Source organism: Saccopteryx bilineata, chromosome 4, assembly GCF_036850765.1.
Source record: "Saccopteryx bilineata isolate mSacBil1 chromosome 4, mSacBil1_pri_phased_curated, whole genome shotgun sequence".
Classification (NCBI taxonomy): Eukaryota; Metazoa; Chordata; class Mammalia; order Chiroptera; family Emballonuridae; genus Saccopteryx; species Saccopteryx bilineata.
The window spans coordinates 32,265,240-32,292,186 of record NC_089493.1 but is presented as its reverse complement, the minus strand read 5'-3'; the positions used below and the strand labels follow the sequence as shown (position 1 = coordinate 32,292,186).

The following is a 26,947-nucleotide window of genomic DNA, read 5'->3' as shown; positions in this document are numbered from 1 at the left end:
AATGTGGTAAGAACCGCAGCTGAAAAAATAAATAAAAAAAAACTTTAAAAAAAAAACAAAAAAACTGCACTTCCGCGTCCCGCCGCTGCCTGCTCTTGGGCGAGCCCTCAGCCATGTGGGTGGGGGCACTGCAGCTCAGACCCTAAGACTCACTACTATAGTCCTGAAAGCTCCCTCCTTCTAAGTGATTGTGCTCTGAGTGCCGTGGGAGAGCTTGTTTGGCTGGTGTCCTGCTTCCCTTTGCTGGTATTGCTGTTTCCAGGGGAAATATTCACTTCAGATTTGGGAAGTGACTCGTCCCAGGGGTTAGGGTGGCTGTCTCTCAAAATGTTTCTCCCTGTGCCTCCTAGAGTACACTCTCTTCCTGCTACTCTGGTCCTCTCCTCTCTCCCCATCCCCTGGAGCCCCGGGTGAGTGGTTGTGAGAGAGGTTTTCTGTATGGTCCCTTTAAGAAGAATCCTGGGTCTGAGAAATCTATCTCTTTCTCACAAACAGTATACTGTCTTGTTTCTAGCTAAATACTGTCCATACACCTCTTCTAGGCTCTAGGGCTGCAGACTGGGGCTTTGTTTCTGGGACTCAGGACCCTCCCCTCTCTGCTAATCTTACTTCCCGCCACGCGAGTCTCTCCGGCTGCCATTCGCTCTGGGGAGCAGGGCAGCCCTCTCCGCATTTCTGCTTTTCCTACCAGTCTCAGTGTGGCTTCTTCAGTGTTCCTTGGTTGAAGAGTCCTCTTAGTTTAATCCAAAGTTGGTTTTTCCAGATGAGGTTCTTAAAATTAGTTTGTAATGCACTTTGGCTCTGGGAGGTGGAAGTTGGTACATCCGCCTACTCCATCGCCATCTTGTCTTCCTCGTCAATTTCATATATGTTAGATCACCTATGTTCCACTTGTCTCTTACATGTTCTGTTCTGCTCCTTTATCTTTTTTTATTGCCCTACAGTTTATTTTTTATTGAACTGTTTTCTGTTCACCAAACATGTCCTCTGTAGGATAAACCCATCCAACTAAACTCTTAATTTAAAACATTTCAGTTTTAGAATGTCTACATGATTTTTTCCTAAATAGATTCCAATTCTGTTGAAATTCTGTCTTTCATCCATTTTGCCCATCTTTTCTTCTATTTTATATTTATAATATTTAAAGTCCCTGTGTGTTAATTTAAATATTTGCATAAAATTATGGGTTGGCTTCTATTGATTTTTTTCTCTTGACTACTAGCCATATTTTTATGTCTCATAATTTTTAATTGTATGCTGGACATTGAATACAAAAGAACCATAAGACTGTTAAGAACTGAATTGTGTCTCATTCAAGTTCTTATGTTGAAGTCCTAACCTCCAATGTGACTGTATATGAAGACAGCCTGTAAGGAGGTCATTAGGGTTAAGCAAAGTCACAAAGGTAGGACTCTAACCCAATTCTGTGACCTCATAAGAAAAGGAAGGGACACCAGGGAATTGTGTGAACAGGGAAAAAGCCATGTAAGAATGCAGTGGAAAGCAGTCATCTGTAAGTCAAAGAGAGGCCTTAGAAGAAATAAAATGTGCCAGCACCTTGATCTGGGACTTTTAGCCTCCAGAACTGTGAGGAAATACATTTGCTTTTTAAGCCCTGGCAGACTGATGACAGAGACTAAATTGATTTCCTGTGTACAGCATGCATCCACCATTCCACTCCTGAGAAAATAAGGTAAATAGTTGATCATCTTCAATCCAATCAGGAGGAACTAGGTCTGGGCTGGGCTGCTCCTTTAGCTGGAGTAAGCCTACCCCTGGTCTCAAAGGCAAGACCTACAGGATGCTTATGGCAGCTCCCTTACTCAAATTGGAGTTTGTGCCCTAAGTACCAGGAGATTGCAGAATATTTCACCTTCTTTGTCCAGCATCATTCCTATTTGTAGCCCTCTTGGGATTTTGATGAAAAGTCTGTGAAGTCTCTGTTCTCCTCTGCTCAGAACGTTCTGTCCTTTGGAACTTTTCAGTTTTGCTCCTTATCCTCTTTCCCATGCAGGTTGAAAATCTGGCAAATGCCCTATGGGGCAGGCCCCTCTCACTAAGGAGACTGTTTCCTAAGCACTTATTATTGTGGGAATTCCATTCTGCCTTTCCAGCCTAGTCTTCTACCTCCTAGTGCCGCCCCAGTACTAAGCAAATGTGGCTGTGAAAAACTGACCTTTTTTAATCCTAGGAGAGTCTGTCTGGGGTAGCCTAATCTGCAGCTTGTGTGCAGATGTCTTCTGTGAAAGAAAATGGCCAGCATCTTGTGCTCAGCTAGGAAGGGCTCTTCTCTCCTCTTCAGACCTTTAGTTCTTCTAGCTCTCTAACATCTTAAAAAATAAGGCTTTTGTAATTTCATTTTGTAATTATTGCAGTGGGAGCTACCTGTTACACCCTATGTGGGATCTAAAGTCTAACATGTCTTTTTTTAATAAAAATTTTACATCATTTCTTCTCCTCCTTGAAATAACATTTCTACTTTATCTACCCCCTTAAATTTCAACCTAATTTATTTTTATGAATACTCTTAGTTTCATCAACAATAATATAAATACATTTTCTTTGTTTAGTGTGATCACGAAGTTCTCAGTGTTAAAATTTTTGGTTTGGATTCAAATTACCATTATAATTATTACTGAAGCACAATTGAACAAAACAAATATACTTTTAAAAAGTTTTATAAAAACCCATTACATTAAAAAAACCCACGATTTATTATAAATGTATAAGAAAAGGGGGAAAAATAAGAGGTCCATACCCTAAGTCGGGTGATAGCTCTGTGATTCTTTTTTAAAGAGGCATCTTTTTTTGTTAATTTATTGATTTTAGAGAGGAAGAGGAAGGGAGAGGAAGGGAGAAAAGAAATATCAATTAGTTGTTCCACTTAATCATGTATTCATTGTGTTTTTTTTTTTAAGTGAGAGAGACAGGGACAGACAGGAAGGGAAAGATGAGAAATATCAACTCATAGTTATGGCTCCTTAGTTGTTCATTGATTGCTTTTTCATATGTGCCTTGACCAGGGGCTCCAAGTGAGCCAGTGATCCCCTGCTCAAGCCACTGACCTTGGGCTTCAAGGCAGTAACCTTTGGGCTCAAGCCAGCATCCATGGGGTTATGTCTATGATCCCAAGCTCAAGCTAGTAATCCTGTGCTCAAGGTGGTGAGCCTGTGCTCAAGCCAGATGAGCCTGTGCTCAAGCTGATGACCAAGGTTTCGAACCTGGGTCCTCTGTGTCCCAGGTTGATGCTCTACCCACTGTGCCACTGCCTGGTTAGGCCATTGGTTGTGGGGAATGAACTCACAATCTTGGCATATCAGGACAATGCTCTAATTAACTGAGCTACCTGGCCAGGGCTACAGCTTTGTGGTTAAAGAATGTTCCAGGCCCCAGAAGGTTGGTTCAGTGGATAGAGCATCAGCCTGGCATGCGAATGTCCCAGGTTTGATCCCTGGAACAAATGACCATCTGCTTCCCTTCTGCTCCCTCTCCCTCTTCTCTTCTCTTACTCTCTCACAGCCAGTGGCTCAGTTGGTACCAGAGTCAGCCAGCTGCGCTAATTCGAGCATCAGCCCCAGACAGGGGTTGCTGGGTAGATCCCGGCTGGGGAGCATGTGGGAGTCTGTCTCTCTATCTCCCCTCCTCTCACTTTAAACAAACAAACAAAAAGAATGTTTTAGATGTTTTGGCATCTTGAAGGTTTTTATACCTTAGGGCAATGCACTATTCTAAGGTTCAAATGGTCAGAAATTTGTGGAGTATTTTTAGCTTTCTGGGGTTTTTTCCCTGTAAAGTGGGAAAGGATAAAGGGAAAAGGGGAGGCAGGAAAGGAGAATGGGTACCTTCTTAGGAATGCTGATTTTATAAAAGAATACGTACAGAATTTAAGAAGCTGGTTTAAGAAACCAGCTGTGCCTATACAACCCTTGGTAAGTCCAGGTACCCATTTCCCAGTTTCAATATTGTTATCCTAAATCAACTGTCAGGTCCCTGCCAAACTAAAGATTACATTATCATTTGTTACAATGTCAGCTGAACAGTAACCCTAAATCAGAATAGAAATCAGCAGGGATGGCTCAGTTGGTTAGAATATCATCCCCAAATCGTAGAGGGTGCCAGTTCAATCCCTGGTCAGGGCACATACAGGAACGGATCAATGTTCCTGTCTCTCTCTCTCTCTCCCTTCCCCTCTCTAAAATCAATAAAATAAACATTAAAAAAAAGAAGTCAACAGGAGGAGGAAAAAAATGGCAACACTACTGCTAATTCTTTCTACCTTCTGTTTATACAAACATGAAAACAATTCCAGAGAACAGTCCTGGGAAACAGGGATTATGCAGCACTTTCTGTTTTAAAGACATACTGACTTAATAATTAAAAGCTTTTCAAGATTTGATAAAAGATACAATTAAGCCCAAAGTTTATTTCTCAGCTAATCAATCTAGAATTTATGATGGCAGGAGACTTAATATAAAGACTTAATATAATATTCCTCTAGTCCTAGAACATCACTTTTGATGATGCTGTCCCATCTGGTTTATTTCAAAGGTAAGCTGATTCACTCATGTTTTCCAAATTCCAGAAGGGGAAAAAGCCTTTTGTAACATGTTCGGTAACTAGACCACAGCAATAGGATAGTTACAGCAAAGGTGGTCCTCAACAAGTTTTGAAAAGCAAACATTAGGTAACAATATTGTTAATTCAGCAACAGGCAAGCCAACAACTTCCCTAAACTGAGCACTAGACATATTCTGTGCAATACACACTTGGCATAATCCTCTGTTATTTTCTTAATGGTCAGTTTCCAACTTGATACTATGTATAACCCAGAGCAGATGGCTATATTAAGCTTTACTAAAAATGAACAATATACATTTTTTTCTACCAGTAGGAAGCAACCAGTATAACAAGTAACTGAGCATGTGAGATCACTATTATCGAGAATGAAGAATATCATGCCATTTGAAACCTCAGCTGGCCTATATCCAAATTAATGAAAAGCTGCAAGATTTTTTTACAGAATATATCTAGAACAGTGGTTTTCAACCTTTGTTTCTCACGCACTCATAAACTAATTACTAAAGAAAAAGGGGCCCTGACTTCTTCTTCCTTAGTAACTAATTTATTTGTGCCACGAGATGAAAATGGTTGTATTTAGCCAGGGGCACTGACCTTAGTAATTAGTGTGTGTTTGTGCCATGAAAAAAAAAAAAAGGTTGAAAATCACTGATCTAGAGCAATTATAGAAATATTTCCTAATTTCTTTGATGTCTGGGTTCAGCCAAACCCCAGGGAATGCATCTGTCAGTCAACAAAGAAAATTTCACTAGTTAATATAACCAAAAAGGCCAAAGGAAAAGAAGAGGCCCTAACAACTATCTGTCAAGTAATAAGCAGGAACATGCAGATGGATAATAAAGGAAAAGCATGTAAAAGCAAGATAAAAATATTCCAGGTGTGGAATAGGAGAGAAACATGGACATAAAGGAGGTCTATTAAGTCTGAAGAAAAGTTCTTAGGAGGAAAAAAATATGAGCATCATTATGTCAGATATAACTTGTTAAATCTGGTTTCTAATTTTTATTTAAAAAATTCCTTTGGTCACTTTTCTGATAAACTTCTTATGTTAAAAGAGAACTATCTTCCTCTAATTGCTACAGATCTGTCCTTCCAGGACATAGCATGCCAAAGGTCAATAGAACCAACATCAGCAGCAGGTTCACACTAAAGATACACTTACCTGCTTCTGGATCTGCAGGGATTCTCCACATGTATAGGTTGAAGTCATCAGAGCCTGAAAGGATATACTGTTGGGACAAAAAAAATTATTATTTATATATCGATTTATTGACAATATATCTATTTCTATCTACCTATACACAGATTTTAAAAAAATAAACAAGACACATGGAGATACATTTATAAGGAACCACACAGCAAACACTCTCTTAAAAGTATCTGCACATCAAAAGGCTCCTTGGCTAAAACTCAGCAACAAACAAACAAACCGGTTTCAAAATGGCAAAGGACTTGATCAGACATTACTCCAAAGAAAATATACGAATGCCAATAAACACATGAAAAGATGCTCACCATCACTAAACAGTAGGGAAATAAACATCAATACCACAGTAAGATACCAGTTCATACCCATTAGGATGGCTATTACAAACAAACAAACAAGAGAAAACAAGTACTGGAGAGGAGGTAGGGAAATTGGAACTCTTGTGCATTGCTGGTGGAAATAAATAATGTTGTACCCACTGTTGAACATAGTATGGCAGTTTCTCAAAAAGTTAAAGAACCCAGTAATTTTACTCCTAGGCATATACCAAAGAAATAAGCAGGGACTTGAGATTTTATACACCAATGTTAATAGAAGAATGTTCACAATAGCCAAAAAGTGGAAACAACCCAAATGTCCATCAACGTATGAATAGATAAACAAAATGTGGTATATAAATACAATGGAATATTACTGAACCTTAAAAAGGAAGGAAATTCTGACACATACTACAACATGGCTGAATCTTGAAGGTATTATACTAAATGAAAAGAGCCACATATGAAAGTAAATATTATACAAATTCAGGGACTAAAAGAATAATAGTTGCCTAGAACGGGGGGGGGGGGGGGGGGAATAGTTGGAAGCTAATGGTTATGAGCGTTCAGTTTGGGAAGATGAAATAATTCTGGAGATGGCTAGTAGTGATGGTTATACAACAATGTAAATACACTAATGACATATGACTGTACACTAAAAAATGGTTATAAGTTCTATGCTATATATATTTTACCACAATTTTTCAAAATGAAAATGCTTAAATGTAGAAAAAAAATTAGGAGTTTCGAGATCTTTTATGCAAGGCCAAGCATCCTGAAGTTCCCTGCTGTCAGCTGACATCTTTGAGCAGGAAACCATTGCCAACCCGGCCACAAGTTACTGCCAGGGGCATAAGCAATCCCTTTATGTGGCAGCTTCAAACTCCTTAATCTCAAAAAGATAGGACACTAAGCCAGATGTATTATTTTTTTTTTTATTTTTTTATTTTTTTTTGTATTTTTCTGAAGCTGGAAACAGGGAGAGACAGTCAGACTCCCGCATGTGCCCGACCGGGATCCACCTGGCACGCCCACCAGGGGGCGACGCTCTGCCCACCAGGGGGCGATGCTCTGCCCCTCCAGGGCGTCGCTATGTTGCGACCAGAGCCACTCTAGCGCCTGGGGCAGAGGCCAAGGAGCCATCCCCAGCGCCCAGGCCATCTTTGCTCCAATGGAGCCTCGCTGTGGGAGGGGAAGAGAGAGACAGAGAGGAAGGAGAGGGGTAGGGGTGGAGAAGCAGATGGGCACTTCTCCTGTGTGCCCTGGCAGGGAATCGAACCTGGGACTTCTGCACGCCAGGCTGACGCTCTACCACTGAGCCAACCGACCAGGGCCGCCAGATGTATTCTTATTAGGACTCCTAAAAGCCTTGTCTAATGTTGTCTAAAAGCAACTAATGAACAATTCTGAGAGCTTACTTATATCCAAAGATTAGCTAGAGTGTTTTACTTTAAGGTGAGATCAGCATTATTAACTGCCTTTTGGTCCCATCTGCTTATTTCCCTAGAAAAAGAAAGGCCTACAGTTTAACAAACTATAGAAATGATCCCTGAAAGTATATATTGTCGTAGGCCCACAGTTTTCTACAGAAAACTTCTTAAGAATGACAGTGAACAATTTCAAAAAATGGAAATCAAACATATATACAACCTCATGCCTAATGTAAATACTTTACTAAATACATTGTAATCATGAAAAATCAATTTACCAGTTTTCAAAATACATGTAGGAACACGAGAAAGGAGGCAAAGAAAGGCATGTTTAGGCCCTAGCTGGTGGCTTAGTGGATAGAGCACCGGCCTGGAGTATGAACATCTTGGGTTCGATTCCTTGTTAGGGCACACAGGAGAAGTGTATATCTGCTTCTCCCCCCACCCTGTCCCCCTTCTCTCCCTCTTCCCATCCTGCAGCCAATGGCTCGATTCGTTCCAGTGTGGCCCTGGCACTGAGGATAGATCCGTTGGTGTGCATCAGTCTTGGGTGCTAAAAACAGCTCAGTACTCGAGCACTGGCCAAAGATGGGGTAGCCGAGTGAATCCTGGTTTGGGCACATGCAGGAGTCTGTCTCATTATCTCCCCTCCTCTCACCATTCAGGAAAAAAAAAAAAGGAATGTTTATTTACAGATGATGAAAATGCTATTCACAGAGCCCCGGGCACAGTGGGAAAAGAAGTGTGTTCCTCATCTGATCACTTTCTGCTATGGTCTGTATATATGTATCCCCCTCCAAATTCACATGTTGAAGTCCTAATGTCCAATGTAATGATATCAGGTCTTCCTTTGGGGAGGTGATAGGTCATAATAATAGAGCTCTCATAAATGAGATTAGCACTGTTTTTTTTTTTTTTAATTTAATTGATTTTAGAGGAGAGTGAGGAGTGGGAAGCATCAACTCATAGTAGTTGCTTCTCATATGTGCCTTGAATGGGCAAGCCTGGGGTTTCGAACCGGTGACCTCAGCATTCCAAGTCAACACTTTATCCCCTGTGCCACCACAGGTCAGGTGAGATTAGCACTCTCATTAAGAAGACTCAACAGAGTTCCCTAGCCTCCTTCTACCATGTGAGGAAATAGGGAGAAGCCAGCAGTCTAAAACCTGGGAGAGGTTCTTTGCCAGAACCCAACTTGGCTGGCACCCTGATCTTGAACTTCCAGTCTCCAGAACTGTAAGACAAAAATGACTTTTTTATAAGCCATTTAGTCTGTGTTATAGCAGTCAGAACAGACTAAGACACTCTGGGGCTCATTTCTAAGATTGTAGAATTACTCTGTGAAGGAATAGTAGGAGCCAGATCAAAGCTGAAAGTCCCTAAGCTGCCAGCCCATGGTTATTTGACAAATCACTACATAAATATGCTCAAGGCAAGGAAACTCTGAGACTAACCTTGTTATACTTCAATTAAAAATTTCCTCAATAACAAAATAATCACTTGATTTAAAAAATGAGCAAAGAACTTGAATAGACATTTTTCCAAAGAAGAAATATATAATGACATATAAATGGCCAACAAACACATGAAAAGATGCTCAACATCACTAATCGTTAGGGAAATACATTATCAAAACCACAGTGAGATATGGCCTCAAACTCATTAGGATGGCTACTATCAACAACAAAACAAAACAGAAAATAATTCCTCAAAGAATTAAAAATAAAATTCCCATATGATCCATTAATTCCACTTTTGGATATATATATCTGAAAGAATTGACTGTAGGGTCTCTAAGAGATAGTTTTACATCTATGTTCATAGTAGCATTATTCAAAATAGCCAAAAGGTGGAAGTATCTCAAGTGTCCATCAATAGATGACTATATAAACAAAATGTGGCTTATAAACAAAATGTGTTCTGCTGGTTCTCCAACGGAACAGTATTCAGCCTTAAAAGGGATGGAAGTTCTTCTACACTCTACAACATGATGAATCCTTAACATTATGCCAAATAAAATGAAAGTCACAAAAAGACAAGTGCACTTATGAGGTTCCTAGGGTAATCAAATTCATAGAGGCAGAACATAGAATGGTAGATACCAAGATCTGGGGTTAAGAGAGAGAGAGGAGGTTCATGGTTAATGGGTACAGTGTTTCAGTTCTGCAGGATGAAAAATGTCTGGAGATGGGTGGTGGTGATGTTTATACAACAATGTGACTGTTTTTAATACCATGAAACTGAACACTTAAAATTTTTTCCTTAGGCCTGACCTGTGGTTGCACAGTGAATCGTGTTGGAATGCTGAGGTCGCCAGTCTGAAACTCTGGGCTTGCCCAGTCAAGGCATATACGAGAAGCAAATACTACAAGGTGGTGCTTCCTGCTCCCTCCCCTTTCCCTCTTTCTCTATCCTCTCTCTAAAATCAATAAATAAATTTTTTTTAAATATCTTTTTTTTTTTTCTTAAAAAAAAGAGAACTCCTCATTGCTCAGACTTTAGGGTCCACCCAGGAACTCCCAGCAGTTAAGGACCTACCCTGGCTGAGGTCAGGAAGCTGGAACTCAGAAGCCCAGGGCTTTCTTCTCACAGCCAGTCTAGCAAAACCACCTACTAGTTGGGGACAAAGATTCATTCTAACTAACCAAGTACTTATGTACCAAGCACTTTGGTGCTTACAAAGATATATAAGGTAATACCAGGGGTCCCAAGGAGCTTAAATCAAGTAGAAAATATACATGTAGGTACACAACTACCATACCATGCACTGGAAATCAGTAGGTGCCATTATGAGAAATAAGGTGCCTGGTGGTTCACAGAAGAGGCAAGGCAAGAGAGATATGAGCACTGAGCCCGCCTGAGGTAGAGAGGTGATGAAGAGAAGGAAAAAAAGGAGCAGAGGAGAGTGACAGTGTTCAGGCAGCCAGAGTACTGTTTCAACAGAAACAGAAAGCATGGTGCCGCTCATTCCTTGATGCCTGCTCATATCCCCTCAGGCCTTACTGCTTTCTGCTGGTTCTCCAACTGCCAGTATCCCGGTCTCTCTGTCCCAAGGTTTCTCCCAAGCCTAGGAGGCTGCAGGCTGCTCCAGGGAATGAATATTCCTGGTATGAGGCTCAGGCAATGACCAAATATCCCACCAACATCCCAGCTGCCTTTCCCCAGGTGGAATAACTCGGAAGTGCATCTTCTATGCCCTTCCCCCTCAGATCAAATTCCAACTGCCCACAGTTGTTGGCTCAGTAACTCACCCTTCCTTTCCCTATCTCACTTTTCCTTCCTCTACTATTTCCTGCATTTCCAAATAAACTACTTGTACCTGAAACTTGAACCCAAATTAAGACACATGGACAGGGCAAGGAAGGGGGAGTATAGGGGGACACAGAACACAAAATAACTGTCCACTAATAATTTATATGTATAATATATATTATATATATATCAGGGGTCGGGAACCTTTTTGGTTGAGCGAGCCATGAACGCCACATATTTTAAAATGTAATTCCGTGAGAGCCATACAACGACCATGTACGTTAGGCATTATCCAATAAAAATTTGGTGTTGTCCCGGAGGACAACTGTGATTGGCTCCAGCCATCTGCAACCATGAACATGAGTGGTAGGAAATGAATGGATTATAATACATGAGAATGTTTTATATTTTTAACATTATTGTTTCTTTATTAAAGATTTGTCTGCGAGCCATATGCAGCCATCAAAAGAGCCACCTCTGGCTCATGAGCCATAGGTTTTTGACCCCTGATATATAGCATATTTATTATTCAACATCTCATCATTTCATGCTCTATGTTTAAAAGAGGTTTTAAAACTTCATGTAGAATTCCTGCTACCCTGTCCCCCCAAACTAAACAAACGAAAATAAAAATTAAAACTGAATGAGCCAAGGATGGGCTTATTGAAGGTTTTACTGTTTCATGGTGAAGGACTGGCTCTTTCCTTAATTGTTCATTGATTGCTTTCTCATATGTGCCTTGACCGCGGGCCTTCAGCAGACCGAGTGACCCCTTCCTTGCTCAAGCCAGCAACCTTGGGCTCAAACTGGTGAGCTTTGCTCAAACCAGAAAAACCCGCGCTCAAGCTGGCGACCTCGGGGTCTCGAACCTGGGTCCTCCGCATCCCACTCTGACGCTCTATCTACTGCACCACTGCCTTGTCAGGCGGACTGGCTCTTTCCTATTCAGCTATTCACTAAGGAAAGCCACGAAAATGTAAAAAAGGACTGACTCCCAGATGGAATGCTGACTCAGAAGACTACCTTAGAAGGAAGAAAGTCCCACAGAGTTAAGGCCTCTTGGAGTTAATATGACAGCTCTTAAAATACATAGAAAATGCATACAATGTCCAGGCTTCCTCTCAGGGATAAGGGCAACTCCCCACCCTCTCTTCCGCTTGGAACCACCACAAGGGAACAGCTCGGGGTGATGTCCAAAAAGGGGATCTTGACCCACTGCTGTCTCGTCAGACCATGTAAGTGTTCACACACACTGGAGTCACAAAACCACCCTGAGGAATTCATTTATGACATTTCATAGTTGTCTGCTGGGCCCCTTCCAGTATTCAAAGTTGGCTGCCTAGAATACTGCTGACTACAGGAAGTGGAAATAAAAAGTAGTCCATCCATTTATTTATTAAACAAATATTTATCAAATGTCAATTATATGTTGGGCACTGTTCCAGGGAAAGAAATACAGAATTGTCCCTACCCTCATGAAGCTTAACTTACATTTTATTGGGTGGGAAAAGGAACAGAATTTTATATGTTATATGTATAATGTGAATGGAATGGGCAGAAGAAAAAAATTTAAAAGAATACATAAACATAATGTGTCTACTGGTGGTTAGTGGTACAGAGAAAAATTAAACAGCAGGTTAGGGTATATAAGGAGCGCCTGGGTGATTAGTTTCCGTTTTATACAGGGTGGTCACAGAAGGCCTCTCTGATAAAATGGCATTTTGAACAGAGCCCTAAAGGAAATGAGGAAGCAAGTTATGTGGGTATCTGGGAGATGAGTATTACAGGAGAGGAGACAGAATTCTGGACTATTTTAAAATATAAGGTAGCCAAAGGAGCTCTTTTATCCTTTCTCTCTTCCTTCTTTCTTTTTAAAGCTTTGTGGAAATAAAGATGATTTCAAGTGGGCTGAGTGCAGAGATACATTTAACATCACCAGAGTGATTGGAAAGATTCCTCTCTTCTAAATCTGTGTTGGAAGGGTCCATCTCCTACCAGTTGGAGCCTCCAACTGTGACCCTGTTAACGGTTAGAGCTCAACAGTACAAACAGCATTGCAAGTCTCGATGAGCCATCTCACAAATATTTAAATATTCGCTGTCAGGAGCAAGAAAACAAAGAGTAAACAGTGCAACATTTAATCACTGCTAAGGGAAATTCAAACTACAGAAATACATACAAATTAATGAAACACAATAATTATATGAATACACCAGAAAATTGAATTTCACCTCAAGTGGTAGAACTGGAGGTATATACTCAGGTTTCTCTCTTTCTTTTCCTTTTTATCTAGCTACCTAATTTTAGCCAGTATCTGTGCATTCTTACCCAGGCAATCTCATGTTGAATTTGAAGCTGACCTGGGAAAAGGGCCTCTGGCCTAAAGAACAGAAAGTTCAGCTGCCTATAGCCCTTTATAAATAAGTTATAGAAACTAATGGAAAAAATGGTTTCCAAAAATTCCTACGTTTAACATTTTTATTCCCTTCTGTGATGTAGGACTTCACAACCAACTTTCACATCTAAAACACCACCATGAAAAAAAGGTGAAGATTACTGTTCAGTTTTAGAAAAGCAAAAACTAAATAAGATGATATTAAGTTTGTGGTCTAGTTGGGGCATGAATATAAATAATTCATTACTTTCTCTTAGGTCTTTTCTTTGATTTCATTCTAAATAGTAAGGGATAAATAACAAATTAAAAACTCACTTTAGCCTGACCAGGCGGTGGCACAGTGGATAGAGCGTCAAACTGGGATGCAGAGGACCCAGGTTCAAGACCCCGAGGTCGTCAGCTTGAGCGTGGGCTCATCTGGTTTGAGCAAAAGCCCACCAGCTTGAACCCAAGGTTGCTGGCTCCAGCAAGGGGTTACTCGGTCTGCTGAAGGCCCGCGGTCAAGGCACATATGAGAAAGCAATCAATGAACAACTAAGGTGTTGCAATGCGCAATGAAAAAATTAATGATTGATGCTTCTCATCTCTCTCTGTTCCTGTCTGTCTGTCCCTGTCTATCCCTCTCTCTGACTCACTCTCTGTCTCTGTAAAAAAAAAAATAATTAAAAAAATAATAAAATAAAATAAAAACTCACTTTATATGAATCGTTTATCTTGTATGCTAACTGGGACAAATAGAGCAGGCCTCCAAAAACGGAGAAAGACCGTTTTAGTTCATCCATTATTTAGGCAATAGAAGCCCCACTTTCCATAATGCTCTGGGTTGTGGGGGAGTGGTAGAAGACCAATAGTCTACTTCTTCTCAGAGAGTGGAAGACATACTTAATTTTAATTTGGCTTTGTGGGTGGGTATGATGGGTGATACCAATGCAAAACGAGCAAATGGATCCATATCATCCACAATCCTTCCTACCTGGCCACAAAGGTTAAAGTTTGGCCACACTCTGACCCATCCCAATCATTTTAAGTAGAGTTAACCTGAGGCCAGTGCACTTTATCTAATCCTTTCATCTAGTCCACTGTCAATATGGAGATATTAACTGTTCAAGAATAGAGGGAGCAACAACTGCCCTCTCAATACATTTCAAGATGGCCACCACCACTAGTAACATAAAAACAAAAGATGACTGCATCAGCACTCTGTCACTGTCTCATTTGCCCACATGTCTTTTATCAATTCATTAACCATTATAGAAAAGTCACTCATGTAATACTCCCTTCTCTAGTAGACTGCTATAATGTCCAGCACCCCCCCACCCCGAGCTCCTGCTCCTTTCTTTAGCTTTTGGCAGTCTTGAATTACACATGCTCTTCAGAAAGATCTTTATTAGATAAATACCCAGAGAAGCCCATGCTGCCAAATAGACCACTTTTGTAGAGTCACTCAAGTCACAAGGAATTTTTAACAACTTAAAGGTTCAAAGAAGAATCTAAACATAGCTTGGTATAGCAAAACTGTTACTAAATAGAAGCTTACTGGAAAAAAATTTATTAGTCACCTTTAAGCAAAGCAACCATTTTCCTTCTCTATCACCTTTATTTAAACCTTATTGATTAAGCAAATCAAAAAAGGTACAAATCTGGAATACAGATAACTGCCCACCAATCTTATTCTCAGGTTTTACTGGATTTAGAAATACGGATATATATGCATAAAATTCTCCCCACTCCCACCCAAAATCCACAATAAAAAGAGGAAAAAGCTCTACAAGGCAGAAAGGACAGGCCATCTACCTGTATATTCAAGAATAATCTAGAATATGTTTTAACAGGTTTTTTAATCTCTCTCTCAGTATCTGTATACGTGTAAGAGTGTGTGTATGTGTTTGGACATTTGATGTTTTCCAACACTGGTTGATGGAAAAGGAAACATATCAATTAGTTACTATTCACTGAGTGCTGTTCAGCTTACCCAGTTCTCTCCAAGACTCCTTCCATAGTAACTGATTAATTATTCTCCAATTAATGGCATGCCTGTCTAATTAACGGTACTGACTTGGATAGAAAAACCAGATGGCTCTCTAGCCTGGATCTAATAGCACAGAGACTGCAATTTAATATTTAAATCAAACACAGTTCTTAATTCTCCCTGACCTTTTGTCAGAAGGGGGAAAATGTGATTGAACAATTTTGTGATATGCTCTCTAGAAGAATATTTCCAGAAAAACATTTGCCAATGGGTATATAATAGACCTTTAATCATATTTATACCCAGAGCCTGCCACAAATACTATCCAAAGCAATCAGGGAAATTTTTCTGTGGAAGTGGCCAAAACCATAGATTTATTTTATTTGTGGTAGAAAAAACAGAATTCCACTGGTTCCCAATAAAAACATACAAATATGTATACCCATAAGATTGACACAATTTTTTTTGCCTGTGATGTTACATGATTCTTGCTTGCTTCTTTGGACCATTTGCCATGTCAGTTCTATTAGGCTCCTAGAATTCTTTGATGTATTAAAATAACCAACCATTACGAGTTCTGAGTAGGAAAAATTCTATTAATAACAAAATGTTCCATAAAGACAGCCAATAATAGTCAAATCATCAGTAGAAAAAAAATTTTTTTTAATGCTCTAAATCTCTAACAGCTGCTTGTAACAAGGTAGACCGCATTACTTAAAGATGAATCTTTATTTGGCCAAACTCTCTTTTTTTTTAGGCTATAGTGAAGAAATCTTAATTTTTATAAGAAAGTTAAGAATCCACTAAGAAGCCTGACTGGCGCTGGCAAAGAATGCTGAGGTCCTGGTTTGAAACCCTGAGGTCTCCATTTTGAGCACGGGCTTGCCAGCTTGAGAGCAGGTAGCTGGCTTGAGCACAGGATCATTGACATGATCCCAAGGCTGCTGGCTTGAGCCCAAGGTCACTGGCATGGCTTAATTTTTCCTCCCCCCATCAAGGCACATATGAGAAGTAATCAATGAACTACTAAAGTGAAGCAACGATGAGTTGATTCTTCTCATCCCTCTCTTCCCTCTCACCCTTTTGTCTCTCTCTCAAATCAATAATTTTAAAAATCCACTAAGATACTTCTTCCAGGTATTATCTTCAGTGATGCTTCTTATCTTTATTCTGGGTCTCCAGGTAATATTGAGTCCCTACAGCTACCACGAATTCAGCAAATCCCCATTTGAATCCTTTTATTATTGCACCAACAAAGGACACATTGTTTGCAAAGCCACCCATGTATCTCCAATTTCACTGTGGCCCCATGAATCCCTTAGCCCTTATGCAGCCAGGTCCTTCTGTACAGTTTCTAATGGTGTTCCTTCTATTTTCAGTTGTTGAAAATCTTGAAGTTTTGTTTTACTATGACAATATCCAGGTCCATGAGCCTTGTGTGACAGCAATCGGACCTCTTAGGACATTCAATCCCGCAAGACTCTTTTTGGAAACCTGGCCAAGATGAGGGGTCATCAATGAAAATGCCTTCAGCAATCAATGTCTCCTCTGTGGGCCTCAGCTTTTGCATGTGGGGACTGGGAAGAGGGTAGACAGCATCAATCCTGTCAGTCAAGCAAAGGTTTCAACCATTCAGAGGAAGGAACATTACTTTTCTTTTTTGAAGACACCCCCAAAAAGGGCAATGCTACTAAAAGTAAAATCTCTAAGGAGGATGGGGAAGGTAGAGCAAGAGAGGGATACTCTGACCCCTTCATTAATATCTATCATGAATTTTTTAGGAAAACCCAGGCTCCTAGCCAGGAACTATAGATTAGAGGAAAACTATCATGTTGCATCACAATCTTATAAATTCCTTTTGTTCCTAAAAAGAAATCAGGTGCCCAGTGTTACTTTTCAGTAGAACAATTATAAACTAGATTGTATCAAGCATGCCTGCATATACATACTCCAAAATGTTTTAAACTTTTAAAGTTCTAAAACTGCATCTGCAAATGGACTAAAAGACAATATAATCCATGGGTAAAATCTTAATCCAGGATTGCTAATACCTGAAACCTCTAGGTTTCAGAAATCCTATAAACTCCTTAATATTACATGCAAAACTGTGTATATGTACATATTTCTGAAATGAATATTTGTATCTTTCATATTTTCAAAGAGGCTTGGGATTAAAAAAGAGTTAGAAATGTGGGCTTGATAAAGAAGTTATTTTGCCCTGGCAGGTTGGCTCAGTGGTAGAACATCAGACTGGCAGGTGGATGTCCTGGGTTCGATTCCCAGTCAGGGCACAGAGGAGAAGCACCCATTTGCTTCTCCACCCCTCCCCCTCTCACTTCTCTCTCTCTCTCTCTCTCTCTCTCTCTCTGCTCTGCTCTTCTCTTCCCCTCCTGCAGCCAAAGCTTGATTAGAGTGAGTTGGCCCTGGACATTGAGGATGGCTCCATGGCCTCCACTTCAGATGCTAAAAAAAAAGGCTCCAGTTACAATGGTGCAAGGGCCCCAGATGGGCAGAGCATCGCCCCCTAGTGGGCTTGCTGGGTGGATCCTGGTCGAGGCGCATGCGGGAGTCTGTCTCTGCCTCCCCACCTCTAACTGAATAATAATAATAATAAAGTTATTTCAATGCTACCTTCTTTTTATAAAATAAAGTCTCCTAAAATAGTCACCTAAGTAATACCTACAACAAGGAATTCCTCAGCCACAAAATTCAACATCCAGTTCTTCCTCATTAGCCCATGGAGGAGACTATCACCACTGAATCTGTACAGCACAGGTGGGAGCACGGCTGCGAGGAAGAGGGTGCCATCCCAGGCGAGAGACCGAGTCTCGGCCTGTTTCTGCTTCCAACTGGACCTGCCGTTTCAAACTAGGCTAGGCCTCAGTTTCATGTGAAGATAAAACTTGTCTAACTAAAGCCAAAGGTCACTGGGAGGATTAATATAAAAGAAAATGCTTTAAAAGCTAAGGGGCTAAAAATATATTATATAAAAGAAAGGCAAGAAGGAGAAAAAATTAGCCTAAAGTCATAAAGTAAGTCATAGGATGGAACCCAAGAGTTGACTCTGTCCCACTTAAAAGAGGGCTTTTATTTCAGATGAAGTACATGTGGGTTGCCAGGCCCCAAGTGAGACTAATCAGGACTGCATGGAGTTACAGGAAAACAAAGATGCAGAGTTATAACTTTATAAGGTGCTTCACTAGCCTGGAGCGCACTCACTGGTGAATTCCTGCACCGCTGCTATACCCATATAATGTCAACACAGAAAGGTTGAGTGGTGATGTAATGTCTGAGGCCAGGCCATGTAGTCAAGGCCATTTTTTTGGATTCATGGGGTACAAGTCAGCTTCTTTCTCCAGGGAATGAGATAGAATGATTTAATTATTAAGATTTTGGAGGCCTTGACATCACATTCTAAAGAAAGGCCTGTGTAAAGCAATCCAAGTGCTCAGACACGCCAGTGCTCAACCCTTTTAAGAAAATTTTATTATATTTTTCCATTCCTCTTTCAGCAAGAAGTAGAGACAGGCATTAGATGAGACTAAAGCAAGAGAAGATTTTAAAAGGACCATACTGGCTATTTGCAGGCAACACTTACCTGTTAGCCTGAAAGATTTACTGCCCAGAAGCCTGAGCTGCTCTGCTGGACTCTCATAATCTAGGACGAGAGCCATTTAAGAAATTGTGAAAGAAAGGGGACAACAGCCGAGTGCCGTCTTAGAAGCGCATGCCAGAAGAGCTAGCAGGTGGAAATTTGGCCTTCTTCTTGAACCCTGTTAAGTGACTGGCTTACTGAGTAATACAGACGGGAATGTGAAGCTTGGGAGACAGAAAGTACCCAGTCAGGCTTCAGGGAGAAAACGAAAGACAAAAAGAAATCCAAGTACAACAAAAAAGCAGGGAGAACGCTTGGGTTCAGGCAGGCTCAAGAGGAAGGAATGCTGCTTTCCTACAAGATTCCTCGCTGTACTGTAAGCCTAGGTGGTGAGCTAAAACAGAAAAAGGAACAGTTCAACAGGCTTTTTGTTTTGAGGCGTGGCTAATTGTCTCTTGATGCCCACCTAATCTCATGTCACTTATGTCACCTTATCTGATGACAGAAGTTATTAAACTTGAATAATTTTTAAAATACTAGAAATAAACAAACCATGTATTTTTAGCCAAAAGTGGGGAAGACACTGTACACAGAAAGGGCTTTGAATGGAAATCTCAAACAGGGTACTGTCTGGCAGTCGTGTGAATGTGTCTACCACAGCAACTGACACACAGCAGATGCTCAGTAATATCGGCTTTCTTATTTTAAAAGATGGGGAGGGGAAGACTTGTAGTTAGGAAGTTTATAAGGAGACAAAAAGGAACCTGTCTCTACTCACTTATCAATTAGTGACAGACCCTGAAACAAAACATGAGAGAAAACATCCTGCTGAAACACAGAAGTTTCAAACTGGTGGCTCTTGAGCAAAGTAGGTATAGTGCACCGATCTGTTTTATCCACGCAGGAAAGCAATGGTTTTCACAATTATACATAGGGTCTATGCTCATACAAAATCAGGGTTGTTAACTCTTTCGCAGACTGGCATGAAATTTCTGGCGGGCCACTACTGATCTGCAGACTGGTAGTTGAAAACCACGTGAGTAAAGTATGAATTTGTTGCAATACTTACAAACCAGGAGACTTCACAAATAAATCTTCATTTCTGGCTACCCTTATAAAACAAAACAAAACAGAGGCCTTCATAGCTTCAGATGGGAGTCATTTAGAGTTAGATGGAGTGGGCTCTCCAGCTGGCCACAGTCCCCCCCACTCACTGCAGTCCTTCCAGCCCAATTCACTCATTTTGCCACTTGCCTTGCTGCTGCTGGCATGAAGCTGTGACTGTATCTTAAATAGAGATCTCTACTGAGAGCTCAAAGATCTGGGTTCTAGTCCTGGCTCAGCTACAAACATGTATACCTAACTGCACGGAACCTCAGTTTTCTCATCCGTAAAAGGAAGGTTTTTACAAATGATCTCTAATAGTTCTATAATTAGAATTCATATACAATGGTGGCAATAAGCATGGGAGAGACACAAAGTAGGCTCAAACTATTTCACACTTTACTCCGAGTCCAATTTTAAGGCTAATGAATTATCAAGGCTGCAGTGGTTGGCAAACTCATTGTCAACAGAGCCAAATATCAACAGTACGATTGAAATTTCCTTTTTTTAAAAAAATTGTTTATTCATTTTAGAGAAGAGAGACAGAGAGAGAGAGACAGAGAGAGAGTGGAGAGGAGCAGGAAGCATCAACTCCCATCTGTGCCTTGACCAGGCAAGCCCAGGGTTTTGAACCGGCGACCTCAGCGTTCCAGGTCGACGCTTGATCCACTGCGCCACCACGTCAGGCTGAAATTTCTTTTGAGAGCTAAATATTTTAAACTTAAATTATATAAGTAGGTATATTCCTTATTGAGGTAGCGTCCACACATGGTATTTTATGGAAGAGCCACACTCGAGGGGCCAAAGAGCCGCATGTGGCTCACGAGCTACAGTTTGCCGACCACTGATAAGGAACCTAGGATAGTCTAAAATGAGTTGCATGCCCTTTGGCACAGTATCTGGGTCCATTTGTGTGAACTAACTATTCTCATTGTAACTGAAAGCCAGAAGACTATCTCAGATAGAGAGGTCACTTAGTGTCTTTCTTGACCATGTTCATGCCTATTATGGAAATTCTCAGATTGCTCTCTGGGATAGTTACCCAGCCTATAACTAAATGAAGAGCTCCAGAGCAGAGTCTCAGGCTGGGGGCATTCTCAAAGTACACAAGATCAAATATAAAGACCAATATAAGGAAAGAAAGAAGCAAAAAAGATCCTGTCTAGACTAGTCAAAGACTGTACATGTCAGTTCTGTGGATCATACTGGAACCGTGGCAGCTGCTACTTTAGCCCTGAGTGTGGAAAGTCATAGCCTATTAAATCACCTTTAAGAGACATGTTCCAGGAATAAGACATGAAGTTCAGCCTCCTATGCCACACTTTAAAAAGTATAACCTCAGTAGATTAGTTTCACTGAAAAGCCATTATTTAATTCATCCTCCTAATGCCACCAGAAGTTGAACAGAAAAATGGTTTTATCAATCCTGATTTACAGTTAGAAAAGCTGAAGGCCCAGAAAGCTAAAACCCACATATTTGACCAAAGTACTCAAGATTCACTTCAACAAATATTTATTGTGCCCTCGCTGTGTGCCATGCACTGGAGACAAAATAATGACAAACTAGCTACATCTCTTAGTCCTGAAGAGGTGAACAGCACAGGCAAACATAAATCTCTGTATTTCCTATTCCCTAGGTTATATACTTTTGATAATCTATATGGGGAATATGAACACACTTTAAAATTTAAAAGACTTTCAAACTGATTCAAAGTTAGATTCAGTGACTTTGCATCTTCCCCGATTAATATAAAGCCACTTACCCGCCTGACCAGGCGGTGGCGCAGTGGATAGAGCGTCAGACTGGGATGTGGAAGACTCAGGTTCGAGACCCTGAGGTCGCCAGCTTGAGCGCGGGCTCATTTGGTTTGAGCAAAAATTCACCAGCTTGGACCCAAGGTCGCTGGCTCCAGCAAAGGGTTACTCGGTCTGCTGAAGGCCCGCGGTCAAGGCACATATGAGAAAGCAATCAATGAACAACTAAGGTGTCGCAATGCGCAACGAAAAAACTAATGATTGATGCTTCTCATCTCTCCGTTCCTGTCTGTCTGTCCCTGTCTATCCCTCACTCTGACTCTCTCTCTGTCTCTGTAAAAAAATAAAATAATAAAATAAATAAAAAAATTAATTAAAACCACTTACCCTAACCAAAAAGCTTTCTAGTTTGTCAAAGAGGATATAGTACCTACAAACTCTTCCCATAGGACAAAAATCACAAAGAACAAATTAGACAAATCTAAATAGGAAAAATCAAAAGCCATGCAATGTTTTTATCATTGTATATCACCTGAAAAGCAAAAACAACTACAATCAGGGGTCCCCAAACTTTTTACACAGGGGGCCAGTTCACTGTCCCTCAGACTGTTAGAGGGCCACCACATACAGTGCTCCTCTCACTGACCACCAATGAAAGAGGTGCCCCTTCTGGAAGTGCAGCGGGGCTGGATAAATGGCCTCAGGGGGCTGCATGTGGCCCATGGGCCGTAGTTTGGGGACGCCTGGTTACTACATCTTGCCAATGTACATAACCAGGACCATCACAAAATATCTTGTGTGGCTTTGTGTATGGTAAAACCTGTCCCGGTGTATCTAGGCAAAATAGATAATCTAGGTCACAGGATCTCAAACAGGGGCAACCTGCCTGCCCCTGGTGGGGGGACATTTGGCATTGTCTAGAAACATTTTTTGTTTGTCTAGGAAAAGGCTGGGGGAGATATTACTGGCATCTAGTAGAAAGAGGCCAAATATGCTATTAACTCTTCTATATCCTACACAACAAAGAATTATCTGACCAAAATGTTGTTAGTGCTGAGGTTAAGAAACCATGGTCTAGGTGTTTTACAGATTGGCTAGAGGCCTTTATTCTGAGCCTTTTAAGGACTCCACGCAGATAGATTCTCACCACTAAAACAGGATTGAAAGAAAACACAACATCCATTCTCCTTCATCTCCTTCACCTTTCCCTCAGCCCCTGTGTTTCTGGTAAAAATCCCACACACCATAACATTTGTGCCTACTCTTTTTTTTTTTTTTTTTGTATTTTTCCGAAGCTGGAAACGGGGAGAGACAGTCAGACAGACTCCCGCATGCGCCCGACCGGGATCCACCCGGCACGCCCACCAGGGGCGACACTCTGCCCACCAGGGGGCGATGCTCTGCCCCTCCGGGGTGTCGCTCTGCCGCGACCAGAGCCACTCCAGCACCTGGGGCAGAGGCCAAGGAGCCATCCCCAGCGCCCGGGCCATCTTTGCTCCAATGGAGCCCTGGCTGCGGGAGGGGAAGAGAGAGACAGAGAGGAAGGAGGGGGTGGGGGTGGAGAAGGAAATGGGCGCTTCTCCTATGTGCCCTGGCCGGGAATCGAACCCAGGTCCCCCGCACGCCAAGCCGACGCTCTACCGCTGAGCCAACCGGCCAGGGCTGTGCCTACTCTTATATATATATGAGGTTGATCAATAAAAGCAAGGAAGAAAGAAAAGAAGGAAGACAGAAAGAGAGGAGGAGGTACTTAGTTATTATTTCCACAGTTAAATGAAACTAAATCACTCTGCAGAACAAATTACAATGATCTATTCTATTGTGAGTCTGATCATCTCTAGAAACTGCTTCTCGTTCCTGGCCAGGAAGCTCAGGTGGTTAGAGAGTCGTCCCAATACACCAAGGTGGTGGTTCAATATCTGGTTAGGCAAATATAAGAATCAATCAATGAATGCATAAATAAATGGATAATAAATTGATGCTTCACTCTCTCTCTCAAATTAAAAAAAATAATAAGAAGAAGAAGGAACTGCTTCTTCCCACCCAAGAAATAAATTGCTTATAAAAACAAATTTATTAGCATTGTGGCCTCTCCAAAGAGATAATGCTTGTATAACTGAGGCCACCTAGTGGTTTCAAGTGTGGATTGCAGCTAAATAGGCCCCAGGACTCAGACTTGAACATAAATTCTGAATTTAGATACTATATATATTCTTTATTTACAAAAGGGGAAATCCCTAGCCCAGACAACTTAAAAGGTATTCCCAATGTCTTTCATGTTCAATTCAATTCAACAAGCATGTATTGTGCTCCTACTACATATACTAATCTGTCGCTTTTTTTTAGGTGAGAGTAGGGGTAAGGCAGACTCCCGCATGCACCTTGACTGGGACCCACCTGGCAACCCCATCTAGGGATAATGCTCAAGTACTGAGCTATTTTTAGTGCCTGAGGCTAATGCACTCCAGTGGAGCTATCCTCAGTGTCTGGGGTCACAATCGAGCCACTGGCTGCGGGAGGGGAAGAGAAAAAGAAGGGGGGGAGCAGATGGTCATTTCTCCTGTGTGCCCTGACCAGGAATCGAACCTAAGACATCCTTACACTGGGCCAAAGCCCTGTCCAGCCAGGGCCTACATATACTAATCTTTAAGCTATGATGTTGGGAGCTTCTAGCAATCTCAACATAGAAAGAAAAGTTCTAGCTATTGCCTTCAAAAAGCAGGGACTTCACAGGTTCTCAAAGAACTATTTATTTCCCATGCACACAAATAACTTTAAAGAGATGAAGTACAACATGTGAGAATTACATATCAAAATCTGACATAGTTGACAGACCCAAAGAGAACACTAAACATTAGCAGGAGAATCTAAATGTGAAGCAGCAATAATATTTGTTGTGTTTGAGAAGAAAAAAAATATCTATTTGTTTATTTGATCAATCTTTCTTTACATTTATCTTTATTCAGCTTGGTTACTCAGACCAGTCCAACTGGTCCATTTACTGACACCCACTTCAGAACTTCTACGGCCAAGACAGACAGTCAAGAATGCAAGAATATTTTTAAACTGCCAGCTCTAAGTAAACATCAGTATCTCAATTCCCAGTGAGACTATGAAAAGGCTAGAAACACAGTTTGGGTTTTCCTTCCCAGTTGTGATGTTGGCAATAAAAAGAAAAAGAGTCAGCATCTGGTTTCCTTTCAAAAGAGCTGCTCAGCCCATTTCATCCGAGAAAAAGATGCTATCCCAAGAGGCCATTCAGGATATATATCTCTTGGATGGTACTTAGGGTGTTTCATTCATCATTGCATTTTATTGACATTAAAAAAAGTCTTTTTTTTTTCTTTTGGCAGGCTAATTTTCCATGGACTTCCTTTCTTTTGAAATGACATATTCTTAAGACCTTAAAATCTGTTCACAAATTTGGCAGAGCTAGGTCGCTCAGAACCATATTGTGGCAAGCCTTGGTTTATGGTGTGTGCCTCATTATTACTGAATGGTAGCTCTGATGAAGAAACTCAACCTTCAGCCAGGACATCCCCAGACACTCACTATTTCCCCTCAGTCGTCTCTATCTGAAATGATGTAAAGAGATATGGAGACCAGCACAAAAACAGCAGTCCGAGAGGAAAGCAAGAGTATGGGATGTAGGATGCAGAAGGCACTTACCTGGTCACGATCTCCTGCAAAACAGCAGCTTTTCATGGTACAAGAGTTGAAGTAACCCTGATTGTCAAACTGGAACACAGGCAGGCGGGAGTGGATGTCATAGAGCACAGGGGGCAGGCGGCGCCTCAGAGCCAGGAGCTGGGTCCCATTGCTATTGAATCGCACACTCATGGCACTTTGAAGGGATAGGTTGCCACCATAGCGTAGGAGGGAACTGGAAGGCACAAAGCACAGGGATTGGGCATGAGACAGGTGGGACAAGAGTCTGCAAAACACACAGCACTTATTTCTTCCCAATATGTGCCCAGGTTCCTGTCCAGCTTGTACAGCTAAATTTCAGAAGAAAGATATTTCTGTGCAGTAGGCTTGAAGGTAATAGTGAGGATAGGAGCAGTTACTTGATTACATTAAAGCAAGTTGTTTAATCTGCCAGTTTCCCTCTTCAATTTCCAAAAGGTGAATTACCAGTAATTTATGGGACAAAAATAACAATAGCATCTTGAAAGAAGAGACATATTAAAATGATACATTATTTATGATGCATTATTTCATTTACCTGAACTAACAACAAAATCAAGACCCTGGGAGGTGAGTTGTGTCCATATTGATTGGCTAATCACAGATGGTATTTAAAGGATATATTTATCATTTATATTGAGACATAAGAAACCATTAGAAAGAATAACAATTTATAATTAATTCTGAATATTTTTCAATATCACTTTATTACTTGTCATTACTTTTCAATTTTTAATCTGTTCAGAGAAAATTTTTATATTCCATATGGCATGACTCAAGAGTAAATATTAAAGAAAGAATTTTAATTAAATGCAAAGCAGCCGTTACAACAGTTGGAAAAACAAGATGACTTGTTTTCCTTTACCACATCTGTAACTGGATTCTGCTTTTGGAAATTTATACTAAGAACTGGAGATACTAGTTATCATTCATTTCAAAAGCAATTATTTGAGGCTTGAAAATATATCCTATGAAGAATCTAAAAAAAAATACTACCAGAGGAGATTTAATGTTGAAAAAAAGTAATCAGATTTTTTTTCTTTTCCTTTCTTTTTGTTAAGACAGTGAAGAGGAAAATTGAGGGAATGAGAAAGAAGATATCCCATGAGGAAAGAAGCCTCTGACATCACGGTGCAAAGACAGCTGCCAGCCTGGCCTGGTCATAAAAACTGTCTGCACCACCACTGGCTGGTCAGCCCTGTATCCCCCCAAACAGTCTTCCCGCCAGAGGCAAGAATGCTCTGGTCCTACAGCTGTGTGTAAAAACAAGTCTCGGGCAAACAGACTTTAATTCTTGTGACTGGAGTGACAGGAAAGAGAGGAGACTTAGACTGGTCCCTAGAACTCCAAACATCAAGAAGCCTGCAGGCCTCAAGTTATAATCCTTGCAGAGAAATATTCTTATAATGGTCCTAAACACAGGCCACAGTCATTCACATACCAAGAATGAATGACAGGGCTGTTAGAGCCCAGACATTTCCTTTATAGGGTGCCCTAGCTGCTACAGGCATGTGGTGTTATCTAAACACTGAGCTCAAAAACAATGAGAGGCTTTCAATCCAAGATCAGTATGGAGTGTGCAAATAAACCAGCATCTGTAGGACTGGAGAGGAGCTAGGGGTGGAAACAAGATTCAACAAAAAGAAACTTGGCCATGC

General features: G+C 40.9%; 1 protein-coding gene and 1 pseudogene across 2 annotated transcripts in view; both read right to left on the bottom strand.

Moving 5' to 3' along the window:
* The window catches only part of DCAF5 (DDB1 and CUL4 associated factor 5), a 129,277-nt gene that overhangs the window by 36,320 nt on the left and 66,010 nt on the right, over positions 1-26,947 (bottom strand). For both annotated transcript variants that reach the window (XM_066272533.1, XM_066272534.1), the window contains exons 6-7: positions 25,272-25,485; positions 5,741-5,807 (exon numbers count right to left, since the gene is read on the bottom strand). In XM_066272533.1, coding sequence (XP_066128630.1) covers positions 5,741-5,807; positions 25,272-25,485 — 281 coding nt within the window. The remainder of the gene's footprint in view (positions 1-5,740; positions 5,808-25,271; positions 25,486-26,947) is intronic.
* LOC136333846 (NADH dehydrogenase [ubiquinone] 1 beta subcomplex subunit 3 pseudogene) lies at positions 16,030-19,985 on the bottom strand (annotated as a pseudogene).